The 25,242-nt window shown below is 31.3% G+C and overlaps 2 protein-coding genes across 2 annotated transcripts; both read right to left on the reverse strand.

Annotated features, from left to right (window-relative positions):
* Positions 1–1,173: 1,173 nt before the first annotated feature.
* LOC123192742 (zinc-finger homeodomain protein 4-like) lies at positions 1,174–2,843 on the reverse strand. The gene has a single exon (XM_044605389.1). The coding sequence runs from the start codon at positions 2,208–2,210 to the stop codon at positions 1,350–1,352; it is 861 nt and encodes a 286-aa protein (XP_044461324.1). The 5' UTR covers positions 2,211–2,843; the 3' UTR covers positions 1,174–1,349.
* Positions 2,844–15,835: 12,992 nt separating this feature from the next.
* LOC123193466 (squamous cell carcinoma antigen recognized by T-cells 3) lies at positions 15,836–24,948 on the reverse strand. Its single transcript, XM_044606476.1, has 16 exons — positions 24,615–24,948; positions 24,365–24,498; positions 23,671–23,728; positions 22,842–23,057; positions 22,236–22,511; positions 21,642–21,776; positions 21,432–21,557; positions 21,287–21,331; positions 21,066–21,173; positions 20,212–20,354; positions 19,980–20,103; positions 18,688–18,762; positions 17,378–17,746; positions 17,177–17,269; positions 16,413–16,569; positions 15,836–16,276 (listed from the first exon to the last, which is right to left on the reverse strand). Exons 1-16 carry the CDS (start codon positions 24,855–24,857, stop codon positions 16,059–16,061), a joined length of 2,520 nt encoding a protein of 839 aa, XP_044462411.1. The 5' UTR covers positions 24,858–24,948; the 3' UTR covers positions 15,836–16,058.
* Between the last annotated feature and the right edge of the window lie 294 nt (positions 24,949–25,242).

The raw sequence follows: 25,242 nt of genomic DNA on the forward strand, positions 1-25,242 counted from the left end.
GATAAAACAAGTTGAATTTAATCTCAAATTGAGTTTAAACTAAGAATTGAACTCACTTAGATAAATAAGTTGAATTTAAATTGATTTAAGAGTTAATTTATTTGATTTGTTGATTTTGAATTGATTTTAAACCAAATCTTTAAAATTTGAGTTAATGTAAAACACTTGTCTAAGTTTGGTTTAGATCACACCACTATGTGCGTAGTAACAAAGTCTAAAAAGTATTGATAAATTCTTCATGGGCCCGAGCTAGAGAAGAGAAATACACAACATTTTACAAGTCAAGATAGATGATAGAGAATTTCTAAAACTTGTGTTTAAAATCAATATGCTTTAAAATTAACAAACTAGTTTTGATTATTTTTGTAAGTTATAACACACGATCATGATCTTCAAAAGTGGGGAATACCCTTTGGTTTTTTTTTTTTTGGCATTTTCAGACATCCATTTATATCCAATCAAAATAGATAATGTAGTTGGGAAACTCAAAACTCATGCTCAAAATTAACAAAAATTTGATTGTGAATCTCTAAAACCCATGCCTAGTTTTGTTGTATCATTTTATTTTCTAAAATTCCATAAAAAATTGTACATGAATAAATATGGAACTCAAAAATTTTTTTTAACCTTGGATTATGTTACCACTTGTAGGGGTCCGCAAATGTAGTATTGCTTTATTAGCCTTCCCCCTTCAAAAGTTAAAGCAAGCTTGAAGTTTAAGGTTTTTTTTTTTTTTTTTAAATTTAGTATATCATATGGAACAAGTGAAACTATTTTATTATGATTATGGCTTATAATATAACGCCAAATCGAATCAAATGTGTTTGTTTAATGATGAGTTATGATTTTGTAGGTTATAATTTTATATAAAAACAAAAGAATTTGATTGACTAATCTAATGTCAAGTTTCCATCTAGTGAATTTATCTGTTCGTGCTTTTCCTGATTTCGAGTTTTCACGTAAATTTTTCGTGTGTTTTTTGGTTTCTATTTGTAGTTTATTACTTGTTTGCTAGGTTTTTGGTATTGGTATAGCTAAAAGTTGAGCAAGATTAAAGTCCGTCAGGAGAAATAACAAACAAATATACTACAACAGTCTCTTGAAACCAATTAATTTTTGTTTCTTTTCAAAATAAACAAAAGAAATTGTTATAGTAATAATAATACATCTGAGTGCTTAAAACTAGGAAAAGATTCAGCAAGCAATCCCTTCTTAAAGGATTCAATGGATTCTTGAACATCTACCTCAATTAACAAGCAAATATTATTATAGATTTCAACAAGACAAACACAAAATGTAACCCTATAAAACAAGGAAGCTGAAGCTGATAATAACTAGGTTTATTTCAATTAACCACTTGAAGTTAGAGCTTCAGGGTGATGATTTATATTGTTGCTGTTCTTCTTCTTCGCAAGATTGTGCTTGTTGTTGTGCATCCAAACTTTAAGCACTCTTCTCTTTACTCCAATCTCTTGACAGAATTGTTGCACTATACTTTCTTCTTGTTTCTGAATTTTCCACCCAACTTTCTCGGCAAAGTTGACCATTTTCTCCTTCTGATCCTGCGAAAACTTCGTCCTGTGTCTCTTCTTCACCGTCTGTGTCAGCCTCGCCTCCTCCTGATCGTCCGACTCCGACGGCAGTAACCCCATGTTGTACGACATTATCATCTGTTGAGGCCTTGAAGAAATAAGCCCCAACCCCTCCGGAGGCAAAAGGTTCAGATGATGATGGTGGCCTAAAATCAATTTTCTTCCACCTGTATTGAGATTGTGGAGACAATCACATAGAGGAGGGTGGTTTGGAATCTCACCTTCAATTTCTTTTCTGTGGAAGTTTCTATGGCAGTTGCAAACGGAGCAGTTTAGGGCTTCCATGGTGCCTTCTTCTCCACTGGGCATGAACTCTCCGCAGCCATCGGTGGCAGTGCCTCCCATGGCGGCTGCATGGTTTTTGAGGCATTCTCGGTATCTGGTCATCTTCTTGAAGGTGGTTGGGAGATGGGGGTCCTCCATGGGTGAGGAAACGGAGCCATTATTGTTGGTGGAAGATGGGAGAGGTAACGTTGAAGATGGGGTGATATGACCATGATGATGATAATGGTGATGAAGATGGTCATGATGGATCATGTGGGGATGTCCATGTCCATGAACATAGGTAGAGTTTAAGGGAACTGGGATGTCTTCTTCTTCATGACTTGAAAGTCCCATTTCAAGGTATCTCTCTTGCGGGTAAATTTGGAGACCAAAACCAAGAGAGAGAAAGAACAAAGACAAGAGAAGGAGCTTGGGATATTGGGAGATAGATTTTGTTTAAAAGCTTAACACTAATTATAATAAAATACAACCAAAAAAACAATAAATATTGCATAAAAAATAGAGAGAGGGATAAGAATCAAGAGGCAAACCCTTTTGATGATCAAAAGGAGAAAACAAAAACAAAAGCATATAAAATACTCCCCATGGATCATGCATAATTTTGAGCTTCAAGGCCAAACTAGGGCAAACAAGAAAGAGTGAAGATAAACCACATCATTGAAAGTGAGAGAGAAGAGAGGTCAAAGACTCCAACTCTAGCTAGCTCAAAAATGATATGAAACCCTAATTAACTAGGTAGAAATAAGAAAGGAGACAAAGAAACTACACTGATGATGATGATGACAATGATAAACTTCTCTTTGTGAATCTTGAATAATAAAAGAAAATAGAGATTAGGAGGACCTCAAGCTCACAAGTGGAGAGAAGACGAGACAAAGCTGAGAGAGAGTGTGTTCAGGTGGGTTTTGCTATTGAAGCAAGCACTAAATAAGAGCTTATACAAGTGTTGAGGACTGAAAAAAGGAGAGAGAGAGAGGAAGAAGAAGCAATTTATTTTTTTTATTTTGCTTTTATTTTTAATAGACGAATATATGAATAGGGTTGAGTTTAATTTTTTTTAGCAAATTAAATGAAATAAAAAAAAAAAAAGAAGTGGGGTGATTACTTTGCTTGCACTATCAGGGATCAAGTTTACTCCATGTCAGAGAGCGGAGAGAACAAAAGAGACAGAACCACAAAAAGAAATTACTTAATCTTGTAGTCTAAAAGGAAAATTAGCTAAATCTCTGAATTTCTGCCATTCAGCTTCAAACCTTTCGTTTATATGTTTGAGTTGACATGTTTGCCCGTATTTATAGCTGCAAAGATGATTTTAATTAACTCAAAGTATTATATGTAGTAATTTTATTATATATTTAAATATTATTTTATTTTTAATTTAAAGTGATTCAATCCTATAATAATATATCAATATTTATACTGAACATAATGTATTATTATTAGTATTAATTAATAAGGTTGAAATTAATTAGGACTTAAAGGGGTATCATGCTACTCATGTGAATGTTTTTTGTTGCCAGGAACTAAAATGTTAAAGATCATTAGATGTAATTTAATTTCCTCAAGTCAATTTTTTTTCTTTTACTTTTCTGCCCTCGTTTCATTCGTTGCATATTTTGCTATTGAAATCACGGGTTTTTAATTATAATAAAACTATGTATATATATTTTTAGTATATAATTTAAGTATATAAATATTGTATTATTATATAATTAAATAATTTCAAATTGAAGATAAAATAACATTAATTATATGATGATACATAATCTATATACTTATATTGTATACCAAAAATATACACATTTAGCATTGCTCTTTTAATTAATTTCAAAATCTTCATTGATCTTAAAGAAAGAAAGGGAAATTGCCTCCAAGGGGTAGTTTGATTGACAAAGATAAAGACATATCATTATCAAATTTTTGACTTTTCTGATTCGATGATAATGAAATCAATTACTAGACATAAAATCTTTTCTTATTTGGTGTGATTGAATCAGTCGTGATTGGGTCAAAATAGTATACTTAATTAGACATGAAAGGGGTAGCTTAGTTCAAGCAAGAGCTTTAGTCAACATGAACTTGAAAGAAAGGCAGTGAGGGAAGAGCGATACATGATAATTAATTATAAGGATTTTGGCAAAAATAGAAAGAATGGGTGTGGGTTATTTCGTTGAAGCACAAGAGTTAGTGATTTTGAAGAAGGATTTCAAAACTAGTTTTGAAATTATAAACTCATATCTTTGGACAACTCTTACGCATTCACCTGTGTGTGTTGTTTCATCGGATATATAAATAATGTGCATGGATACATGTTCAATCCCTTGAAATTAACAACTATTTCATAGACCTAAACTCATTAACTTATTTGCGTGCAAGTCATAGATGCTAATGTATGACTTATAGATAAACTGATATCAAGCTTAAAAGGGTCACATATATTAATGTGTAGTTTTGGTGAACAAATAGAATAATGAACAAGGAGAGATAGGATCGTAATATTTATTTATTAATTAAATTCTGACTTTATATAATTATTGTGGAAATCACTTTATTCTTTATAATCCATGCCTTTATTCTACAATGTGGTGCAGACCACATTTAGAGACTTTAATATTTTGTTTTTATCTCACTTGTCTCTTCTATTATTTATTCTTCTCTTCTCTTCTCTTCTCTTCTTCTTCTTCTTCTTCTTCTTCTTCTTCTTCTTCTTCTTCCTAACTATATATGTTTTTTCTTTCTAAGGGGGTGGGGTTTTTGGATTCACTAAAAGTAACACAAGCTTGTTAGTTTTTATTTGTTTTGATCAACAGTATAAGGTATAAATTAATTATTTATCTCAAAAATACATGAATTTTGGGTATAAAAAAAAAGAGAGAGAGAGAGAGAAGAGGGCCCACAAGAATTAGTGGCGTGGTGTGGTGTGGACGACAATTTTCAAGATGTTGAGAGAAAACAAAATAAATTATCAGAAAGGAAACACATTGACATCATGTATCTCCATCTAAATCACCATCACTGCCACCCCAAATTCTCTCTTCTGTCTTTGAGTGTGCCTTCAGCCCTTTAAACTTTAAAGCTTAAAAGATAAGATTTCCATCTAACCTGGAGATTTGGGACTCAGTTGTCTCTTTCTCACATTTTTCAATCCATCTACATATTATGACCCCAACTAATCAGGACCAGTGGACCAGCATCTGTCAGCCAATAGCTTCTATTGGCTTGAAAATTATTTTTGAAGTTAAATCAAATTTCACCAAAATTGAATTAAGTAATTTTAACAAAGTTGTCCCTTGTTACTTTCAACTTTCTTCTAATAACCCCATCACCTGCCAGCCTCAATATGCTTTCTCTTAGGAAACCAAGTCTTCCTTCTAATATCTTAATCATTTCCTTTCAAGTCCAAGCACAACCTTCGCTAGCTTGTGTTTATTATTTATGTAATTTAGTGTTATTTTTCTTGATATGATTATTGTATGTCAATTTTTTTTATCAATTTAGGTATCAATATTAATTTTTAATTTTGAATTAAGATTAAACTCTCTTTTACATGATAGTTTTAACACTTATTCATGCTTAATCTTTTAAATTGAAATTGAAATTATAGTATAGGGTTTGATTATACCTAAAGAATATCTTCACAAGGTTAGCCGAGATTCAAGGGACACAATGCCGTTATAGTAGTTTAAACATTATCTATATAAATATGTGGTTATATATTTCTTTTAACTTGTAACCTTGTAAATTAATTATAATCTTAGCACACGCTTATATGTAGACATTATTAGCCAAATCTCATAAATTTATCTTGTTTTATGTGTGATTTGATTTCCAAATTCCTGTCACTTGATTCATTTCTTAACACAGAGACCCAGTTTTGAATATATATTCTTTTTATTTTTGAAAAAAATTATGGTCACTTTACTTGCCAAAGTGAAGAGCTTTAGGGTTTGTTTGACAAGTACTCAATTAGGTATAATTCACAAACTAACCATTAATTTCTATTACTTTTTTCTTTTTCATGTTTTTCTTGATAAAACATGGAAAAGATTATAGATAAATTATTTAAATATTTTATGAGTTTCTGAATTCTTAAAACATATTTTAGATTGTAAAGTTCAAAAATAAAACTATAATAAATTGTATGTCAAAAAATACACAATATCTTAAGAATGAGTCAAGTTAGTAATAGGGTTCAACTCAAGCCTAACCAAGTCCAAATATGGGTTGGCTCAACTTCAGCTCGAATCTATTATGACTAACTTAAACCAAATTTGAGTCAATTTTATGTTGATAAAAAATGTCACTGAAAGATTGTCACTGAAATGAATAGTATCATTAATAAAATAAATAATATTGTCAGTTGAATAAATAAAGTCACCAAAAAGATAAACAATATTTTTAAAGAAAGATTTGAGTAGAATTTAAAATTAAGTTGTTTAGTTAAAACTTCAACTTAAATTTAGTTTAAATCAAACTGAATATTAATTCAAGACTATTTGGTTCAAATCACCTCTAGCTATTGGACTATGGTGCTACATATTATTCTTCTCTTAAAAAAATATGTATATATTTTTTAAGTTTTATTTTTTGGATCCTTCAACTTGAAATACAAAAAGAAGATAGAAATCTCTTTGCTTCATTATTATTACGGTTTGAAACTTGGCTCCCAATTCTTTAATGCTTTCACAATCAGCATTCACTCTTTCAGCATATATCTCATCTTTTATTGAATTCAATATTAACTAGACAATTTATATTTATTGTTTTCACAAATTAATAAATGTTCACTTTCGTTATTCATAAATGTTTTCCAAGAAAATCACGAGGATTACTCTTAATGTATCTTTATATCATCCACTACTGATAAAATAGTTGGTTAGGTTATAAGAATCTCGAGCATAAAGTTAGAAAATTTTGGTTCAATTTCACACCCTTATAAATACACTTAAATACATCATATATTAAAGTTTTTTGACATACTCATAAGTGAAAGGCTCTAGTGGTACATTACTAGGCTCTTTCGAAGATTGACTAATTTAATAGTCAAACTGTCTCAAATGAGTGATTAATATTAGTACATTACAAGGAAATGTATATTTAGGCAAAGAAGATAGAATGATTTTTTACAGTCTAAAAACATTAATATACACTGCAAAAATAAAAACCCCCCAAATTTCATTCCATTATGGAATGTGTAAGAAAGGGGAACCAAAACCACAGATATCCAACTTTCAGTTCCGATTTCTACCCAAAACCAGCTTACCACAGGTAGGTTCCGATTCCAATTTTATGGAACCAATTGATTTTGATTGTGGTTACGATTTCACCTTGTTAAAAACTAGAACTAGAACGAGTCACAAAGTAAATTCTTTGTAAATTGTGAATCTTTAAATAGAATAGATTAAATGACAAATATAATTCATGTATTTGGATCTAAAAAGAAATAGAAATACCAAAGCAAAGCGTAATGAAAATCAAGATATAAGAAGCATATCTACTCACCCTTTTTTTAATATGCATAAAATTCTTGGCTGGCTCGGCCAGTTCATCCATCTAATTCCGTTTCTCTTCGCATTATAGATAGCTACCATCTCATTCCTAACATCAACCAATCTTATATTTTCTATCTTTTTAATTATAAGAAACCCAATAGATAAGGGAGAAGTATTACTAATATAAAGTACTCCATTACACATATACATAATTTAAGCTAATACATGATTAGTTAAGCATTACTAATGTAAAGAAGTACTCCATTGGGCTTGGATGCTAGTTCTTGTAACTAAGTTGTACCCAAAAGATGAACTAGAACCCATTGGAGCTAGGTTGAATGAGTGGTGAGTAGGGCTAAATTCGAACTAAGTTGAGCCATGCTCGAGCTTAGCTCGATTTGCATGAAATTGAGTTTGAGCTCAACTCGTTTCAAAAGAATCGAGCTCGAATTGAGCTTTTGGCTTAATTCGTTATCAAAATGATGTCGTTTTAATACATATTGATCAAATAACATAATTTTATATCAAAATTTTTAAACTCGAGAGTTTGGTGAACTAAAACCCCAAAACTCAAGCTAAAAAATGTTGAACTTTTAGGTTCAAGCTCGCTTAAACTGAGCTTGTTATGGACTCGTTCAAGCTGAGCTTGAACAAACTCAGTTCGAATTTAGATCTAGTGAGAATAGTACATATAGGCTTGGACTTTGTTGCCTTGGGTGGAAGTGTTGGAGCTTGATTGTGAGGTATGGGCCAAAATCTTATCATAAAGTGGCATTATGCATGCATAATGATGTTTGCATTTGTTTTAAGTTGAATACTCCAATACCATTTTCATGCTCTTCCAAATTAAATATAACAAAGCAGTTTTTAGTTAGTTATTGGCCATCGGTTCTTGTTTAGGTTTCTCATGAGTGGAACCGAAATTGACTGGTTTCATAAATTTGGAATATAAACTACCCAAAATTGATCTGTTCAGGGTTAGAACCAAAATAGAAAGTCGAATATCTATGGAGACAAAGATAATTTCATCTTTAACGAAGACAACTGAAGAGAGAAGAAAGAGTGACCAACAAGGCAGGAGGGAGAGACTAACTATTGTGGCAACAAATCATCGTTGAAGAGAAGGAGAAAAGGAAGAATAAGGTTGCTACTGAAAGTTTCTAAAAATCTAAAGGGTAGTGATATGACATCAAGATAAATTTTTGCAATCCTGGATTGAACTTTTGGCCTTCAAAATATATCTACTGAATAGATAGAACTTTCAAATTTTGTTATTAAAAAGAACAAAATTTTCAATTTTTTCTATTAAAAGTATCAAACAAATGCAGTTAAGGTTGTTTTGTTTTTTAAAGCAATGTGATTAATTTAATACGAAAAAAGTTTGATCTCATCAATAAAAAATTCCAAAAATTTGACCCTTTTAATTAAAAAATTTGAAAGTTTAATTTTTTTTCATTAAAGAATAAGAAAACAAAATTAAATCAATTTAATAAAAAAGTGATTTTTGATATTTTCCGGTACTGTTATGCCTTATTTAATTGAAAAAGTTGTAAAAAACTTTTTGTCTCTGGTTATTTCTTTAGAAGATTTAAAAAAGTTTTTTTTTTCTTTATATGAGAGACGTCAATGGAGTAGTAGGACGAACTCTTTAGGATTTAACAGTAAAAATGAGTTTAATTGGGTTTAGGTTTTGTCTCTCAACACACACACACACACACACACACACATATGCATATATGAATGAATTTCTGTTCTTCACTGTGCAGATATTTGAAATGACGTTGTGGGGGTGATGGAATTGAAGATGCAACCAATTAATGCAAAGAGAGATTATATAAAAAGAAATCACGAGCATGAGCTTTCCGTGTTTAATTATTCCATGTGTTTTATGTATTCAAATCAAAGTCTTTATCAAGGTAGACTATGTAAGGGTCATGCATGGAATATAACAAGACACCATTAGACGTTTATTATCTTATCTATCAAAACTTTGAGAGAAAAATAAAAAATAATAGTACTCAATTATCTATTATTACATCAATTTATATAAATAAATTAATATAAAATATTTATACATATCTTTATTTTACAACCAAGACTATTAGAATTAATAACAATTACTTCAATTAAAAAATAATGTGTTGATGCACACAACAATTTTGTTGCCCAATCAAAAAGTGGAGGCGACTCTTCCCAATGAGTGTGGCATAGGGGTGGAAGGGGCAATACCCCTAAGCTCAACAATGATGTTTAACCACATGATACCCGTTTCTTATCATACAACGAATAAAATGTTTAGTCATTGTTATACACTACGCATGGTTTGGTTTTAAGATTTGCCTTAAAAAACTATGAGGGTTTGGTTTAACAACAAGATTCTTATTAAGACATGGTTAAGTGATGATAATTCTAGCATATGTAAACATATAATTCTTTTGTAAACAAACATATTTATTGTAACGTGAAAGATTTTTCTTTTTTTTCTTTACTTTTTATAACTATTTATTTTATTAATCTTACCTGTGTTAAAAAATAAAAAAAAATTCAGTATATAATATTATTATTACTATTATGAAATACATGAGAATGAGTGATGGTGTTGTCCATTCAAAAATCAAAGCTATATAGAATGTGTTGATTAAACCAAGTCAATTTCAGGAATATGACATTGGCTTGAGTGTTGTGTTAATGCAAAAACTTTCTGGGTATGGGACCCTGGTCTTCATATTCTTCCTCAGAATTTTCATTTTGTTTTAAATTTTCAAAACAAAAAGCGAAGACAATAAGAGCTGCTTGTTGGAAACATTTCCACCACTTAAAAATTTTTGTCCTGTTTTACAACCAAAGCTCTAAGGTCTCAAAGATCACAGTCACACACACACACACACACACACACACACACACACATATTATTTGTTCATTCAGCAACTCAAAACATCATTCTCCAAATTAAAGCATGAGATTCAAAGCCAAAGATTCAAAGTCATACTTTTACACACATCTGTTTCTATCTGTACCTCTTTCTGTTTTTTTCCCACGTCATCAACGAGAGATGGGATACAAGGAATACAATATTCGCTAATAATCAATATTAGTAGAAGTAGAGATGGATTTGATCCCAAATGTCTCCACTCAAACGAATTAATTTTGAGTTAGAATTTTAACTCAATTTAAGATCAATTCATTTATCCATTTTGTAATATTGTATATTCAATTGATCAATGTATTGTTTATCTATTCAACTATTTGTTCATTCTTGTATTAAATTAATTCAGTTTAGAATATATAAAAATTTGAATTATGAAGTTAACATCACAAGTATAATATTCGATTCACTTGACGTTGATCCATATCGATCATTTTAAGAAGGTTAATACTTGGTTTAAACATGAAAGAAGAGATAAAAGATGTATACATGAGATTGACCAATTTTCTTGGTGTTTTGAATTTGATGTCAAAGGGTTCACAAAAATTTTCAACTTGTTGCAATGTTTCCATTTATAAATTAATTAGGATGAAATAATAAATAAAATTTTAAAAAATAGTTGGGGAATATTGCTTTATTAAGGCGTCTTTGTGTATTTGGAGTTTAGTGTTTTTGTAATTTCCATGCTCTTTACTCTCTCTAATCCATCCAAAACCAGATGAATGGCCAACAATGCAGCTGAAAGAGAAAGGTGACGAATAAAAAGAAGACAGGCAAAACCGTTTCAACATGTAGCAATATATCATAAAATAAAATATCACTGCATTTTAAACCCTTTAATTAATAATACTAAAATACTTTCTTAGATTTTTTATATTAACCTATTAATTTGTTATCATAAAAAAATATTAGTCAATTTAATTTTTCAAAATTTCTAAAGGCAAAGTGTACTAATTCGATTGATTGATTTTTTTTTGTATTTACAATTATCAGATTATCTTAAATCCATGTTTTTGGCTTTTGAAAATTTGGTTGACCAATCCCTTTTGATCAATCAAATCAGGCGATAAAATTTCTAATAGTTAATACTACATAAATGTCAAAGAAGTGTCACGTTACATCCGGTTGATCGAATTATATTTCTTTTTAGAAATTTATTACGACTAGATTTGTGTCTAACTATTACTTTCCTCATTTTTCTTTATATAAACTCAATCAAATCCACTTGGAAATAACTTTTACAAGATAAAATTTTCATATAGCAAAACATTATTAAGTTATTCACTTTCAAATCTTTCTCTATAATCAAACTCTTGCTTATTTACTTTGTTGATTTCGTATATATTAGATTGTATTACACTTAAATGTTCATACACACACTTTGAGAGAGTTTTGAATTTCATCTTCTTACAAAATTGTGTTGTGAAAGAGTGAATTTCACTCTTATTTAAGCTAGAGAATTTGATCTATAGTTTTTGTAAAGGTTAATATTTTCTTGAAAGTAATGTGTATTATTAAGAGAAACTTGGGAGAAGTTTTGTCAATCAAGGATTAGTATAATACTCTAAAGGATATAACTTGGAGGAGTGGATATAAGTTAGGTTATGTCAAACTACTATATATCACGTGTTTGATTTTATAATCTTTTGACCTTAAATTTTGTGTTATATGTCATTTGTAATTTAGTTTGTATTGATTATTTGTATCATCAACTTTTAACATTCTCATCAAGTGTATTAAAATGTGTTAACACTTATTAAGTTGTATAGAGTGCTTTAATCCTTTAATTTGGCAAGAGAAAAAACCTAATTCATCCCTCTTAGGGTATTCAACCCTTCAAATATGAGCATTGTTGATTAAACTAAGAAAAGGTCAAACCTTTGTATTGAAATTTAAGTGGACTCATGTGTTAGCTAGCTAATAAGAGCTAGACCAAATTTAAATAAGTTACCCTATAACAAGTACAGATAATAGCTCAATTGCTCTTGGGAAGAATGTTGAAATATGTAAGTCAAAATTTGGAAATAAACAAATAAAAATGAAAGAATATTTAATATATTGAATATCTAAGTTAGAATTACTTAAATCATTTTAACTATTAATGCCTAAAACATGTTAAAACCCTAATTAAAAACCAAAATATGAAATATAAATAGATTCATATTTTGTTACTATATATTTAAATTCATATTTATAGGAATTAAAGGGCTATGGAAGGAAATAAATTGTCATGTCATGTCATGAGTTGGGCGGTGAGGTTTTTTTATTGGACATACATTGCCAAGTTTGAGAGGCAATGTCGGGATATTTGATTAAAAGGTAAGACATTTATTAATAACATATAACATCATACCCTTAATCTATTTAGTATAATAATTACAGAATTCTATAATTTTTACTTATTTAATATTATTAATTTAAGTTGTTTTTTTTTTTTAAAAAAAAAAAACTTCTAATTAGAGGGGGAGGGAAGAGATGATAATAATATATATGATTTGAGGAGTCTGATCTTGTCATCTCTCATTTTCTGACTCTCTCTCTCTGTGCATTTGCGAGATCCCATAAAGATAGAAAGACAACAAACGCATGCTTAAAAAATAAGCATCTACTGCCTTTTAATTTGCCTCTCTCTTAAATTCTGTTTGTTGTTCAGGTCCCCCACACCCTCTCACTCTCACTTTCTTTTTAATTATACGTGCGCGCTAGCTGTTTGAAATTATAAGTCTTACCAATCTCATTCGCCTCTCAACTTCATATTTTTCAGTTAAGTATCATATATATATATATATATATATATATATGTAATGAATGACAGTTTTACTAACTCCATTTATCAGAAAATACAATCCCTCTATGGTTCAATATTTCTCTTAATTTTTCTTATATCCAAACTTGAACTCTCTCGCACACTAGAATGCTCTTATTATAAGTGAGAAATGACAACAGTTATCATTGAAGTTGCTGATGATGATTTCAGTACATTGTCTGCTACATTAACCTCTCTGAAACTTTGGGGCCAACCCAAAAAAAAAGCAGTTTGTAGCCAATAATCAGAAAGCACTTTGTCTTACATCTAAAAAGTTGATAATAAACATATAAAATATTAATATTATAATACCAGACTTACATTGCATGCCACCCCCAATATATTGTTGCGATTCTTTTTAACCCATTAGACCTAGTAGTTCTTGTTTAGATACCAAAGGAAGGAATAGAGTAACCAAGTAAGCGTTTCCTGTTAAAAAAAATACAACCATTCTAAGATAATTTAGGTGATAAAAGTATGAATACAGGTCGAAAATTTGTTAAGAGTAATTCTTGGTGGAGTGATTATGGGGGTATATATAGATTTAAAATTTGTTAAAAAATATCTTAACTTATATAATACAATAGCAAATGACAAAAATATCTATATATATATATATATATATATATATATATATATATATATATATATATATATATATATATAAGCACATTATTTTACGCAAACATTATACTCTATTATTTTTGTCAAAAAAAATATTTACATTTTGTTTTATACTATTTGAAAAAATATCACTTTTTAAGGTTTATCTACACAATTTTATCATACAATTTTTTATTAAACATTTATATCACTTTGTTAATTAAATATATAAACTATTATTATCTTCCTTTTATTATAAACAATATAATAGGTGATAAATAATAATAAAATTAGTTTATTGTAAACAGGAGGAACAGGAACAGTAAATGATAAACAGACTATTGTGTATAGTATAATAAGTGATGAATAGTAAAAAATAATAATAAGTGATAATAAACAATAATATTTTATAAAAAATTCTATTATAAACAGTATAATAAATAATAAACAACTAAAATCCTCCATACTGTAAACAGTATAATAATGGATAAATATATAATACTATAGTATAAATTCAATATTTAATAATAATAGAATATTTTATTAATTATAACAAAATATTTTAATAATTAAAAAATTTTTATGACATAATTATTATGTATAAAAAAAATTGTAATAAAATTATATAACCCTATCTAAAAAATGGTATTTTTTCAACATTTTTTGTTTCTGTTACACTTAACACTACAAAGTGCAAAGAAGACAGAACATCTCTGCTGATGAAAGCAATGAAGAATTCAAAATCAGTCTGTGTTGCGTGTAAGATGAACCCTAATGCAGCAAGAAAATGAGTAAAATTTTGGTCTTAGTGCTTCCTGCAAATGCCAGAAGTTTTTGCATATTTACGGATAAGGTCTTTTCCCACTGTCTAGTCACATCAGAAAGAGGGGAGGTGACGGGGTGTGGAATGGCTGATGGCGTCCAAACTGACCCATCTATTGAAGATTCATTTCTCTTTTTGATAATTTTTCCTTTAATCCAGCTCTGGTAACGTCAGCTGAGGAAAACAAAATAAAAAAAAACTGACCCATCTATATGTCTGAAATGCTACAGTCTGCAAAACTGAGCATTGCTGTCGCATTAAAAATGAAAAGTTTTTGTCAAAAAAATATACTGCACAGAAATCTACATCTTTAAAATTTTAAAGTCTGGCTTATGGGGATTCAGGATTTGCCAAAGTTGTAAAAAATACTACATTTTTTTAGTGAGAAAAATTGCTTTTTCCAGTGTGTATTGGTGCTGTGATATTTTTGTTTTAGCTCTAATGGAGCTGTCATTGATCAGGTTGGTTCATTCCAAGGAAGAGCCATTACTGCAATACAAGAATCATGCAACATAAATCTGAGTGCCCTCTTGTCCCAACAAAGCTGTTCACGGTGGATTGCCCAAATCTAGTGCAGTTCTTCCCGCCTAAACCATTCAGCATCATCATTAAGAAAAAAAATAAAAAAAAAGTTTATTTCTTTTATTGCACACATTTTAAGATATATAATTAATTAGAAAAATAAATTGTCAAAATATGATTATGAGTTTAAATAAGAAATAAAAAAAATCCACCCATATAATAATATATCTATGAACACTATTATATACAATATATATATATATATATATATATATATATATATATATATATATAGTATCACTCTTCTTTTTTAATTCTCTTTTATTTACAAAAATATTTAATAAAGAGTAAAACTATGTATACTAACAATAAATAGTAATTTATGTTCTAAAACAGATGTGTGGGAATCTTATCAGGCAAGAATACAAATGATGCATTCTTCATGTTCTTCGGCATTTTCACATTTTCCACAAGCATTAGGTAGCAGAGGGCATTACCAGGCCATTGCTGTTTCTGAAGACAAAAGACTCAGTAGTGCCTAGACTAGAATCAATGATCACAGAAAGGCAAGAACCTAATGCTTCCATTGTGAATGTTCAATGTTATTTTCGACCAAGAATACACCACCAACAGACAATAGTTTCCATTATCTTGTTGGATCACAGGTTATTTATCAAAAAAGGGAACTTGATCACATCTAATTGACTAAAATTTCTCTGAACCTTTATAAGGTTTTGAGGTTATCCTCATCACAAACTGAATAAAATATGTTTTCCACAGGAAACATGTTAAAACTTACCCTTTTGATAAAATGGTATAAACTTTACATATCTGGAAGAAAATTAACAGGTTTACTGATCAAGAGTGATAACATGTTTTTTGTCCTCAAACAAGTATCATTAACATAATTGTGTTTATGGAAACATATTAAGCCACAATTTTTTGTATAAGAAGTTTGTAATTTACTGTGCTATTCTAGTTAACATGGAAGTAACCCCAGGAACAAACCTCACTTCTTAAGGAACATTTCTCTGAACTCATTATTTGACTTCGGCTTCTCATCTTCCCCTTCACCAGGTTTTGGATTTGTTGCAAGCACACCAAGTGGTCTGACGTTCCTTGGAATTGCAAATGTGTTCCTCCCCTTCAGCTGAATGTTATCACTTTGTCTATCAGCTGCAGAGCGTGGCGCTTTAGACTCTCTGAAAATCTGATTGCTACTTTGTGCTGCCATTTAACCCAAAGAGTAAGAAAATAAGATGTAGGAGTTGCAAACTAAAACATGCAAATGTCTATAGACTACAAGCATAAAAAGGCAGAAACAATTAATCACAAATATAAAACATAATTCCACTTTGCCTACCATGTTCACCAGAGGCCCCATGACCAGCAGAACCCTTTCTGTTTTGCTTCGGATTTGATCGTGCAATGCTTATCTTCTTCCCAAGAAACATTTGCTTGTTCTTTCGTAGAGCTGCAGTGAGCTGTGCATCATCAGCAAAATCCACATATGCCAGGCCCTTCAAAAATTGATCAGAGGATATCATAGATTAGTAAGGAGAAGCCTCTGACTGATGCTCTGCAGTAAAAGGGATGCTGGAATATGTGTAAATCTGTATGGTACTGTGGTTGAATCTCACAGGCATATCACATGTAATCAAAATGAAAAATTATGCAGTCTCAAATAAGCCGTCAGACCAATACATGTGACAAATCATGCAATTTAACAATTATTATGGAATTTAAACAATCCACAGGTTTATTTGCGACTGCAGAATCATTTCTTTGGAGAGGAGATTCATCTTAAAACCAAAACCGTAAGAACTAAATAATTTATTGACATGAAGAAATCAATTTGAAGTCTCAGGCGCACTCTTGGGAAATTTGATCAAAGACAATGGACTGCTTATCAACAAAAGAAAATAATATCTCTTAGGGCTATTTTCTTTGCATCAGTGCACATTATGCATACATATGTTGAAATTTAATGGTCAGGTGACCTAATTTAAGGATTTGAGTCATTTCACTTTAAGACTGATGTGCACATGAAAGAGCCAGTGGATAACATCCTCTTTTTTCATTTGAAGCACAAAGAACATTGACAAATAATGGAAGAGAGAGAGATACCCTTGACGTTCCAGTGAACTTGTCCCGCAGAACTCGAACAGAGACAACCCCACCAACATCACTGAAGAAATTTTTCACATCTTCAGAAGTTGCCTAAAAAAAGTTAAAACCATCAAAATTATCTCTCTGTATTTGCCCATACAGCATTGAAAAAGAATAAAAAGCTATCTCTCCCATAAGTTTGCGAGAATCTCTACTTGCCCTGAGGTTAAGGTTTGATACAAATGCAGTACACTCGTCAGTATATGCTTTGGCTCTTCCAGGGTTGAAGTCTTTGATGTGCTGGTCATTTGGATGCTCTTCAACCTTGGGCTTTGCTTCTTCTACTTCATTTTCTTCAGCAAAGTTCTGTGCTCGTCCCATTTCCTTCTCATGCACTTTCTTTGGCTTTTGGGCAGTATTTTTCTGTCTCTTAGCTGGAGACTGTTCGTCATTCATGTTTGAATCTGTTTTTCTCTTTCCATGAACATTTTTCTTATGCAACTTCTCTTTCTGATCTATTAGTTCAGGAACAGACTGGGCTTCCTGCTGCAACCTAAATAATTGCAGCTCTTCTAAGCGAGGTGTGACCTGAGAAAAGGAACAAAGACAAGCATCTTAACCACCTGTTTTAACATGCAATGAGTTGAACTAGCAAGGATTGCATACATTCAATAAATACTAGGCAGATTTCTCATAATCTAAAGACATCTTTAACAGCGTTTCAAATCAGAACCATAAATATAACATAAATACATATACAGCTTTATAATTTAAAGAATACCTATATGATTAAAAAAAATTAAAGTCTTTTATTTTTGAAAACAAGGAATATAAGGAACTTTATGAAAACATGTTTGATTAGAATAAATTGAAATGTATTAAAAAAATGCATATAATCCTAAAAATTAGTGTAGAATCAGAAAACAAATAAAAAATTTCTCAGTTTCTTTTAGTTTTTTCTTCAAAAATAATTTTTCAGTTTTATACCAATTATATTTTCAACTATTTAAAATATTGAGATAAAACTTAAATTTTTGAATTTTCACATTACTTTTCAAAATTATTTATGAATCACAAACAAACTGGCCTAATACTCGTTGAGGAATATACTCATTGAGGAATTCAGACACAAAACTATCTTGCTACAATACTCATTAAGTTACCACTTAAACTAAAATTTTAAACATATAGGCAATGATTCAACAGTAGTATTTAAGCTCTGACAAGAAAATAGCAAAGAGTTCATAATATGTACTGAGGCACATAAACACAACACATTCTTTGAGGTCATCGAAGACAATTGCCAATGTGGCACATTTTAGTCAAACAAATGCGGTTCCTAGATACAGCAGACTTCAGAACCAGATAAAATATCACTAGTTAAACACTTAATTTTTTTTTAAATAAATCTACGCATATTAATTCTCAATAGCAATGCAAAGGTATCATATACATTAGACTGAAAAAAGAAATAAGAGATCAATTGGCACTTAAAACAAATAAATTAAAACTGCAGCAGGAACGTGAACCTTCTGTGTGGCGTGGTCAAAATCTTCAAGTGTCCCGTATTCCCTCTCAAAGCGCAACCAGCAGTGGCAAATATCCTGAAAAATTCTGTTTTTAGGAAAAAATATATATCAACTAATCCAAAATGCAGTATATAGCAATTGAACAAAGTCACTCTGGAGTCATGGACCCAGAAGAACATCACAGGGTGGCCAGATTCCAAAATAATATTTTCAATATCTTAAAATCACAAAGCAAGAGTTCCCAAGACGTAATGAGATCATCAATGAGATCATATAATAGGAAGAGGAGCAAGAGTGGATAGTTGACAAACAATCCAACAAAATATAGGAAGGCCAATCAAGACAAGATGAAAATAAAAAGATTACCTTTATCAAATTAAACCCTAAATTGATCATAGATCAGAGAGAACTTAGATGACTATGTGATAGGTCAGATAAATTATTTACATCAATAAGCTTTCTTTAACCTTTATTATATTCTGACATGAATTTCAAAAAGTGAAACTTGAATTAAGAAACTTTTCTTCGAACATATTGGAAAAAAAAAGCCAAGCAGAAAAAGATATCAGCCTATTGTTCTTCAAAAACTACTCTGCTACTTATGGTTTAGCTGTGCTTCATATATGCCATCAGAGTATCAGTAACTCCAAAGTTTAAAGTTTAAAAAAAAAAAAAAAAACATCATGGATTTCAGCAAGCATGACCAATAGAGATACCGTCATTTATCACTTATGTATGACATGGAAAAATTATTAAAAGGTATCAGTAACTCCAAACTTTAAAGTTAAAATAAAAAAAGAAAAACTATCATGGATTTCAGCAAGCATGACCAATAGAGATACTGTCATATATCACTTACGTATGACATGGAAAAATTATTAAAAACCACATGTTAAACCATTATGATACTGGTGCCTGGGCAACAGGTTGACCTATTGAAAGGCTGCTCTCTGAAAATATCCTCAGCTGCAGAGCATGATTATGTAATAAGATTTCAAAATATCTTTATAAAGTTCACTACTTGATAAACCAACTTTTAAAAACCTAGACTTAACCCACTAGACCCATACAATGCTTTTTGTCTGGTTTTAACTTCCATCAGCAACAAAAAAGAGAATAAAGAAAGATATGTTTCCATTGCAGGTGACAAATATCAATTGATTAAACAAATTTTAGAGGGGAAAAAAAGGGACAAACTGAGAAGGGAGGAAAAACCAGTTTAAAAATATTCAAATTCAAATTCTGTCCATAAATAAATCTAGAATAATTGAAAGCATGTAAAAGAATTATACCTCTGAACCTGTCCCACTAAATCGTTTACTGTAGCATCTCTTGTAGATAGACCTCGCTTCATTTAAATGACCTAATTCAATTTCCATTGCTATATAACCTTGCCAGGCCTCCATCAATGACCCACTGCAAAGCCAAAGAGCAAGTTATATGGAAGCAATACAAAGATGATTCATAAATAAATCATATTGAACTACACAGGATAAGAAAGAGAAAAAATTTAATTGGCCAAACCAGATCTTAATCAGGCTCTCCCAAACACCACGAGCTGCGGCTTGATCTTTTCCCAAATTTTGCTCCAAACGAGCCCAATAAGCATACATATGCAGCAAACCATCTGTATTCTTCATCTGTTGAGATAAGTAATCGGATGCACGCTGAAAGGAAGAAACTACATAGCTAAGTATTCAAGCATATATACTACATCCAATCATATAGGGCCTGCAACTTCGATGGTATACTAAAGAGCTGTCAGGCTGATTGTTTAAAAACACAAGCACTGAAGACAGCCATATATACCACAGCATCACTGTTGCTTACACAAAAACAATGTATAGTTGAATATGACATGCAAATTTCATAAATTAACAGTTACATATAGATTTTTTCTGTGGATGCAAAATATATCAAAGCAATTTTGACTTGTCATCTTAGTGAAGTTGATCATAGCATCATGCAATTTCCAATGCTGAATGAAAAAAATTTTAACAAAGGACACTACTCCATGTTTAAACAATTAACAAAGGGAAACAATCTAGCAATTAACAAAAGCCATCTTAGAGTATCAAGACTTACACACTGTAACTTCTAAATGAAGTGGTCATAATGGTACTCTAACAGCACACTAACAGAAGTTAATTAAAAGACTTTTCTTGACAGTGTAAGTGTAGAAGCACTTGATTCACATTTGAAAGAGATAAATATGCCTGGAACCTGAAATAGGAGACTAGCTACTAGGTCCACATTTTCTTCATCCACAATTTACGATGAATACAGCATCTACAAATGTCTTTGAGAAGCTTCAAGTTATTGTCATCTGGTAAAAACAAATTTAACAAAGAAAAATGAAACAGTATACATATACAAACCTGAAAAGTTTCCCTTATCAATGAAAAATCCAGTGCATCCTCTTCTGCTCCAGGTAAAAGGATTCTCCGTCTCAACCCATCCACTCGAGTAAGGAATAAGTTTAGGTACTGAAACAACAAGGGCCAATTATTAAAGATCTTTAACGCATAAAACATAGATGTAACAAGTTGCAAAGGGAAGTAAGCCAATGCTTGAAAATTTGAGAAAATAGCATCTTTACCTCCTCAATGGTTGAAAAAGTGCATAGAAGAGACCTCTCAAAAACCTGAAATTGGATATGAAAATCTATTTAAACAACACTAAAGCTTGTGAATTTCATTGCTCATAAGCTACTCAACAGATGAAGGGTAACAACTTAAACTTACATTAGACATCTCTTTCTCATGCACATGGCAACGTTCTAAAGCAAGCAAAAATCCAACCCAGAGTTCACCAACCCAGGGACAATTTTTTGTAGCCCTAGAATAAACATCCCGCACAATATTTCCTACCTGAAGAGAAAAAAGATGATTAATTGCTAAAATTACAGATGGCTGAAACATGTAGAATCGGAATGAGAAAATATGAGGTAAAACCTTCAAGGTTTTATCTAAATAGTGAGTATAACCAAGCCAGAGATCACTTGATACAGGAAACTCAGTAATAGCACGTTCATAGAGAAGTTGAACACGGGCCGGATCTCCAGAAGACTGCTCAAACTTCAAGTAGATCTGCAAAAATATGAAATTTAAATAATATTATTCAAACTTTAAGAAAAGGAAAAGGAAAGTGGCCTATTGCCACATTGCAAGTTCTTCCACAACCCCCCACCCTCAGGAAAAGGAGAAAATGAGGAAGAAGAAGCAAGAAAGGCCATGAGAAAATTATAATGAAATTTCAACAGCAATTTTGTTGATAAACTAAAAGCTTAAGCTGAAATAATTAAGGGAACAACACTGGTTTTAAGCTCTGTACCAGGCATCTTTATGTGGTACATGAACCATGCCCAGATTCAGACAAAAAACCAACCCAAATACAGAGGGATGTAATAGATGGGAGATTCAAATCATTACCTTCACTTTAATATCATGTTAAGTTACCAGTTAACCTAAATGCTTAAGATATCATGTAAGAGCCCAGCATTATTATTTAGCTGTCTAAAACAAAATCTGATAGCAAATTCCACATACCATTAATTGTTGAAATTTTTCGGAGTCAGATATACCCTGCTTTGCAATCTGTTCTTCAAAATCAGCTCGAGCATTATACAACTCCAATGCCTTTTGGTATGCTGAGGCAACAGTAGATGGAATCCCATCTAAATCGCTAGATTCAACATCTAGAGCAGTTCCAATTTCCACCTCCCAAGACTTGTAGGCAAGAAGGGTTGACCTTAAGTTAGCAATGGGAACAGACAATTGACGGTGGAATATACTTCGGATGCGCTGAACCTGTTTTTCTTTTTCCTACAAAAGAGCAGTAGCTTCCCAAATGTAAATTTTGAAAACAGGGGCCTTTCTTGATACCATAGCACTTCATATGCAAGTGAAAGAACAAAATTTACGAAATACACATTATGATGACAAAAAGAAGAAAAGAAGTTTCTAAAATAAACTGCACATGCAAATTGAGCCGTGGTTCTAAGAAATATAAAGGAAGACCAATGCATGCATCATAACCATAACAACAAACCAATAGGATGGAATAAGTAAATTAATTAAGAGAATGAATCCTCTTTGGGCACTTTTTTTTTCAAAAAAGTTTCAATATACACACACACATACACACACACTCACCTTAATGTTGGTCTCATCAATGGTATGGAGAATGGCTTGCTCAAATTCCCTGTATGCTTCCCATATTTTACTGCCTTCAGTAACATGTAAACCAGCAGCGGTTATAGCACGCTCAAATAGATTTCTTGCCTTCGCAATACCATCAAGTGTAAATTCACGTACAGATGGATCATACTCTTGCACAAATCTCAAGTAGTCACACCAAAGTGAGACAGACTGCATCAGAACAAGCTCCTGTCAGTTGTATTCGATTTTAAAAAACAACCTAGTTAAAGGACTTCAAGGAATGGAAATAATTTTGTTATCTCATGATTCCACATATCATGTAAAATCTGACTGGAAGTAGCAAGAACTTACTTGGCCAAAAAAAAGTAGGGAAAAAAGATGCCAACACGCAATTGAAACTTCCAAAATGTATTGCCACTCCAAATAGATTTTTATTCCCCAGAAGTTTAAAAATGTTTATCCTATTGCCCAACTTGGTAGAAACATTTGATGATGCATCAAAATAGAACCATGTCTCATAAAACACCATCACAATGCAAGAAAATTGATATCAATTCTGAATTGCAAGGCCTACAGCTACAATCATCCCTAGCATGCAAATGAAACTAATGAGCCAGTTTTATCATTAGTAATTACATATTGAGATAATTTGGCAAGTTAAAAGTCATAGATCTAGCAAGCCAAATCTTTTCCTTTATCAGAAAAATATTTTTTGGATAACAAGAAAATTACCACAAGTGAGAATTCTTAACATCACTATGTTTTAAATCCAAAAATCAATGCATTAAAGAATTCAAAATCCATTATGATAACAGGAACCTACCAGATAATCAGAAACTCCTCTTTCATAGATCTTCTCGATCCCTAAATATGCCTCAGCTCTGCAAAGTTGAAGCAAAGAATCAACAAGAAACTAAACCTTCAGCTATAGAGAGTAATAAAATCTTAAACTATATTGAAAACTTTAGTACCAGTCATGTAGAACAAGAAAAGTTCATAATCTTACAATTTAGCTGAGCCCCCTCTATTTTTTGTTTTGGGGGTAACCATTATCAGGAGGTACACTTATTGATTTTCAAAATTGCGCTTCATGTTTTGTAGAAACAAATACACTTATATAAAAGAGATGCGAGTTATGCAAGAATGCAAGCAGGCTGTCCAATGACAAGAAGGAACTTAAAATCTATAAATAAACAAAATATCAGAGCCACAAATTAGCAAAAACTACCCTCCCAAGTCAAACCCATCACTGCTTCCTAGTTGTAAAAAACGGGGAAAAAAAAAGAAAGAGAAAGTGAAAAAAAAGAGAAAAACTAAAAACTTCATTTCTATTACTGAGGCCAACATTAGAGCTAAAGTTCAGTAAGAAGACACATGAACTTTAATTCAACATTTCAAATGAATCCATTTAATTTTCCTCTTTACCTTCACAAATAAAGGCATACTTCTCCGTAAACATAAACCCTGAGCAAAGAAAATTTGATCATGAAACCAAAAGAACATAAAATAAAACATACCCAGTTGAAATAGAAGCTTCATCTCGAGCCCACTCTTGCCACATAACAGGAGTCAATGGAAAAATCTCATTCATAGCTTCGCTTGCTTGCCTCAGCTTTTCAATCTCACCCATCTTCCTCAAAACCCTAATGTACTAAAACCACCACCAACAACAAAACAAAGAAAAAAGTTTTATTACTAAAATTAAAAATCCAAAAGCCGGGTATTGAAATTCACATTCAAGTGGAAATTTAAAAAAAAAAAAAATACTTGAACATGGACTTCATAGTTGGAAGGTTCACTGGCGAGGTGGGACTCGATATTTTGAAGCTCAAATTTTTGCTGTGCTTCATCTTCTGATTCGGAGTCCGAGTCTGAGTCACTTGACTCGATCGAGTCTGGAGAGTTGGGCTCTGTTGCTTCTGGGTTTTCATTAGTATCCGCCATAGGCGTGTCTGTGTCTTGTCCTTCTTCTCGGGTTCTTGAAGCTAGGGTTTGATCTTCCGGTTCCATTGTTTTGCTCTTGCTCTCTGTTTCTCTGGGGTGTCCTGGGAAGGATCGGGCTTATTGTACTGCCACCGTTAGTTTTTAAAGTCCCATCCCCAAGTTGAATTGTGTTTTGGAAAAAGTAAAAATAATTTATTTACCATACACGAAATTTTAGAGTTGTGATTGGAACTTGTTTGTCATAGGTTAAATGATTATCTGATTATTTTGTCAAATTGAATTACTTGTATTTTTAGGTCGGTTGAGTCAAATTGAATTAAAGTCAGCATATGCATGTCTCAATTTTGATTATATGTGTTTTAGATTTAACATTTAATATTTCAATATACAGTATTAATTTAAATATTATTTTGGCTAAACAACAATTTCTCACCCAAGGTTTGGTATAAAC

Source organism: Mangifera indica, chromosome 12 (assembly GCF_011075055.1).
Source record: "Mangifera indica cultivar Alphonso chromosome 12, CATAS_Mindica_2.1, whole genome shotgun sequence".
Lineage (NCBI taxonomy): Eukaryota > Viridiplantae > Streptophyta > Magnoliopsida > Sapindales > Anacardiaceae > Mangifera > Mangifera indica.

Bases quoted from the DNA above. Each gene is read 5' to 3' on its own strand.
- LOC123192742 (XM_044605389.1), bottom strand. From the start codon at position 2,210: ATGGGACTTTCAAGTCATGAAGAAGAAGACATCCCAGTTCCCTTAAAC.
- LOC123193466 (XM_044606476.1), bottom strand. From the start codon at position 24,857: ATGGAACCGGAAGATCAAACCCTAGCTTCAAGAACCCGAGAAGAAGGA. The intron at 21,558-21,641 runs GTTTTACCTCAT...TTTTCTCTTCAG, and splicing joins ATTTAGATAAAACCTTGAAG to GTAGGAAATATTGTGCGGGA. The intron at 16,570-17,176 runs GTATCTCTCTCT...CAATTTTTGAAG, and splicing joins AGTTCACTGGAACGTCAAGG to GGCCTGGCATATGTGGATTT.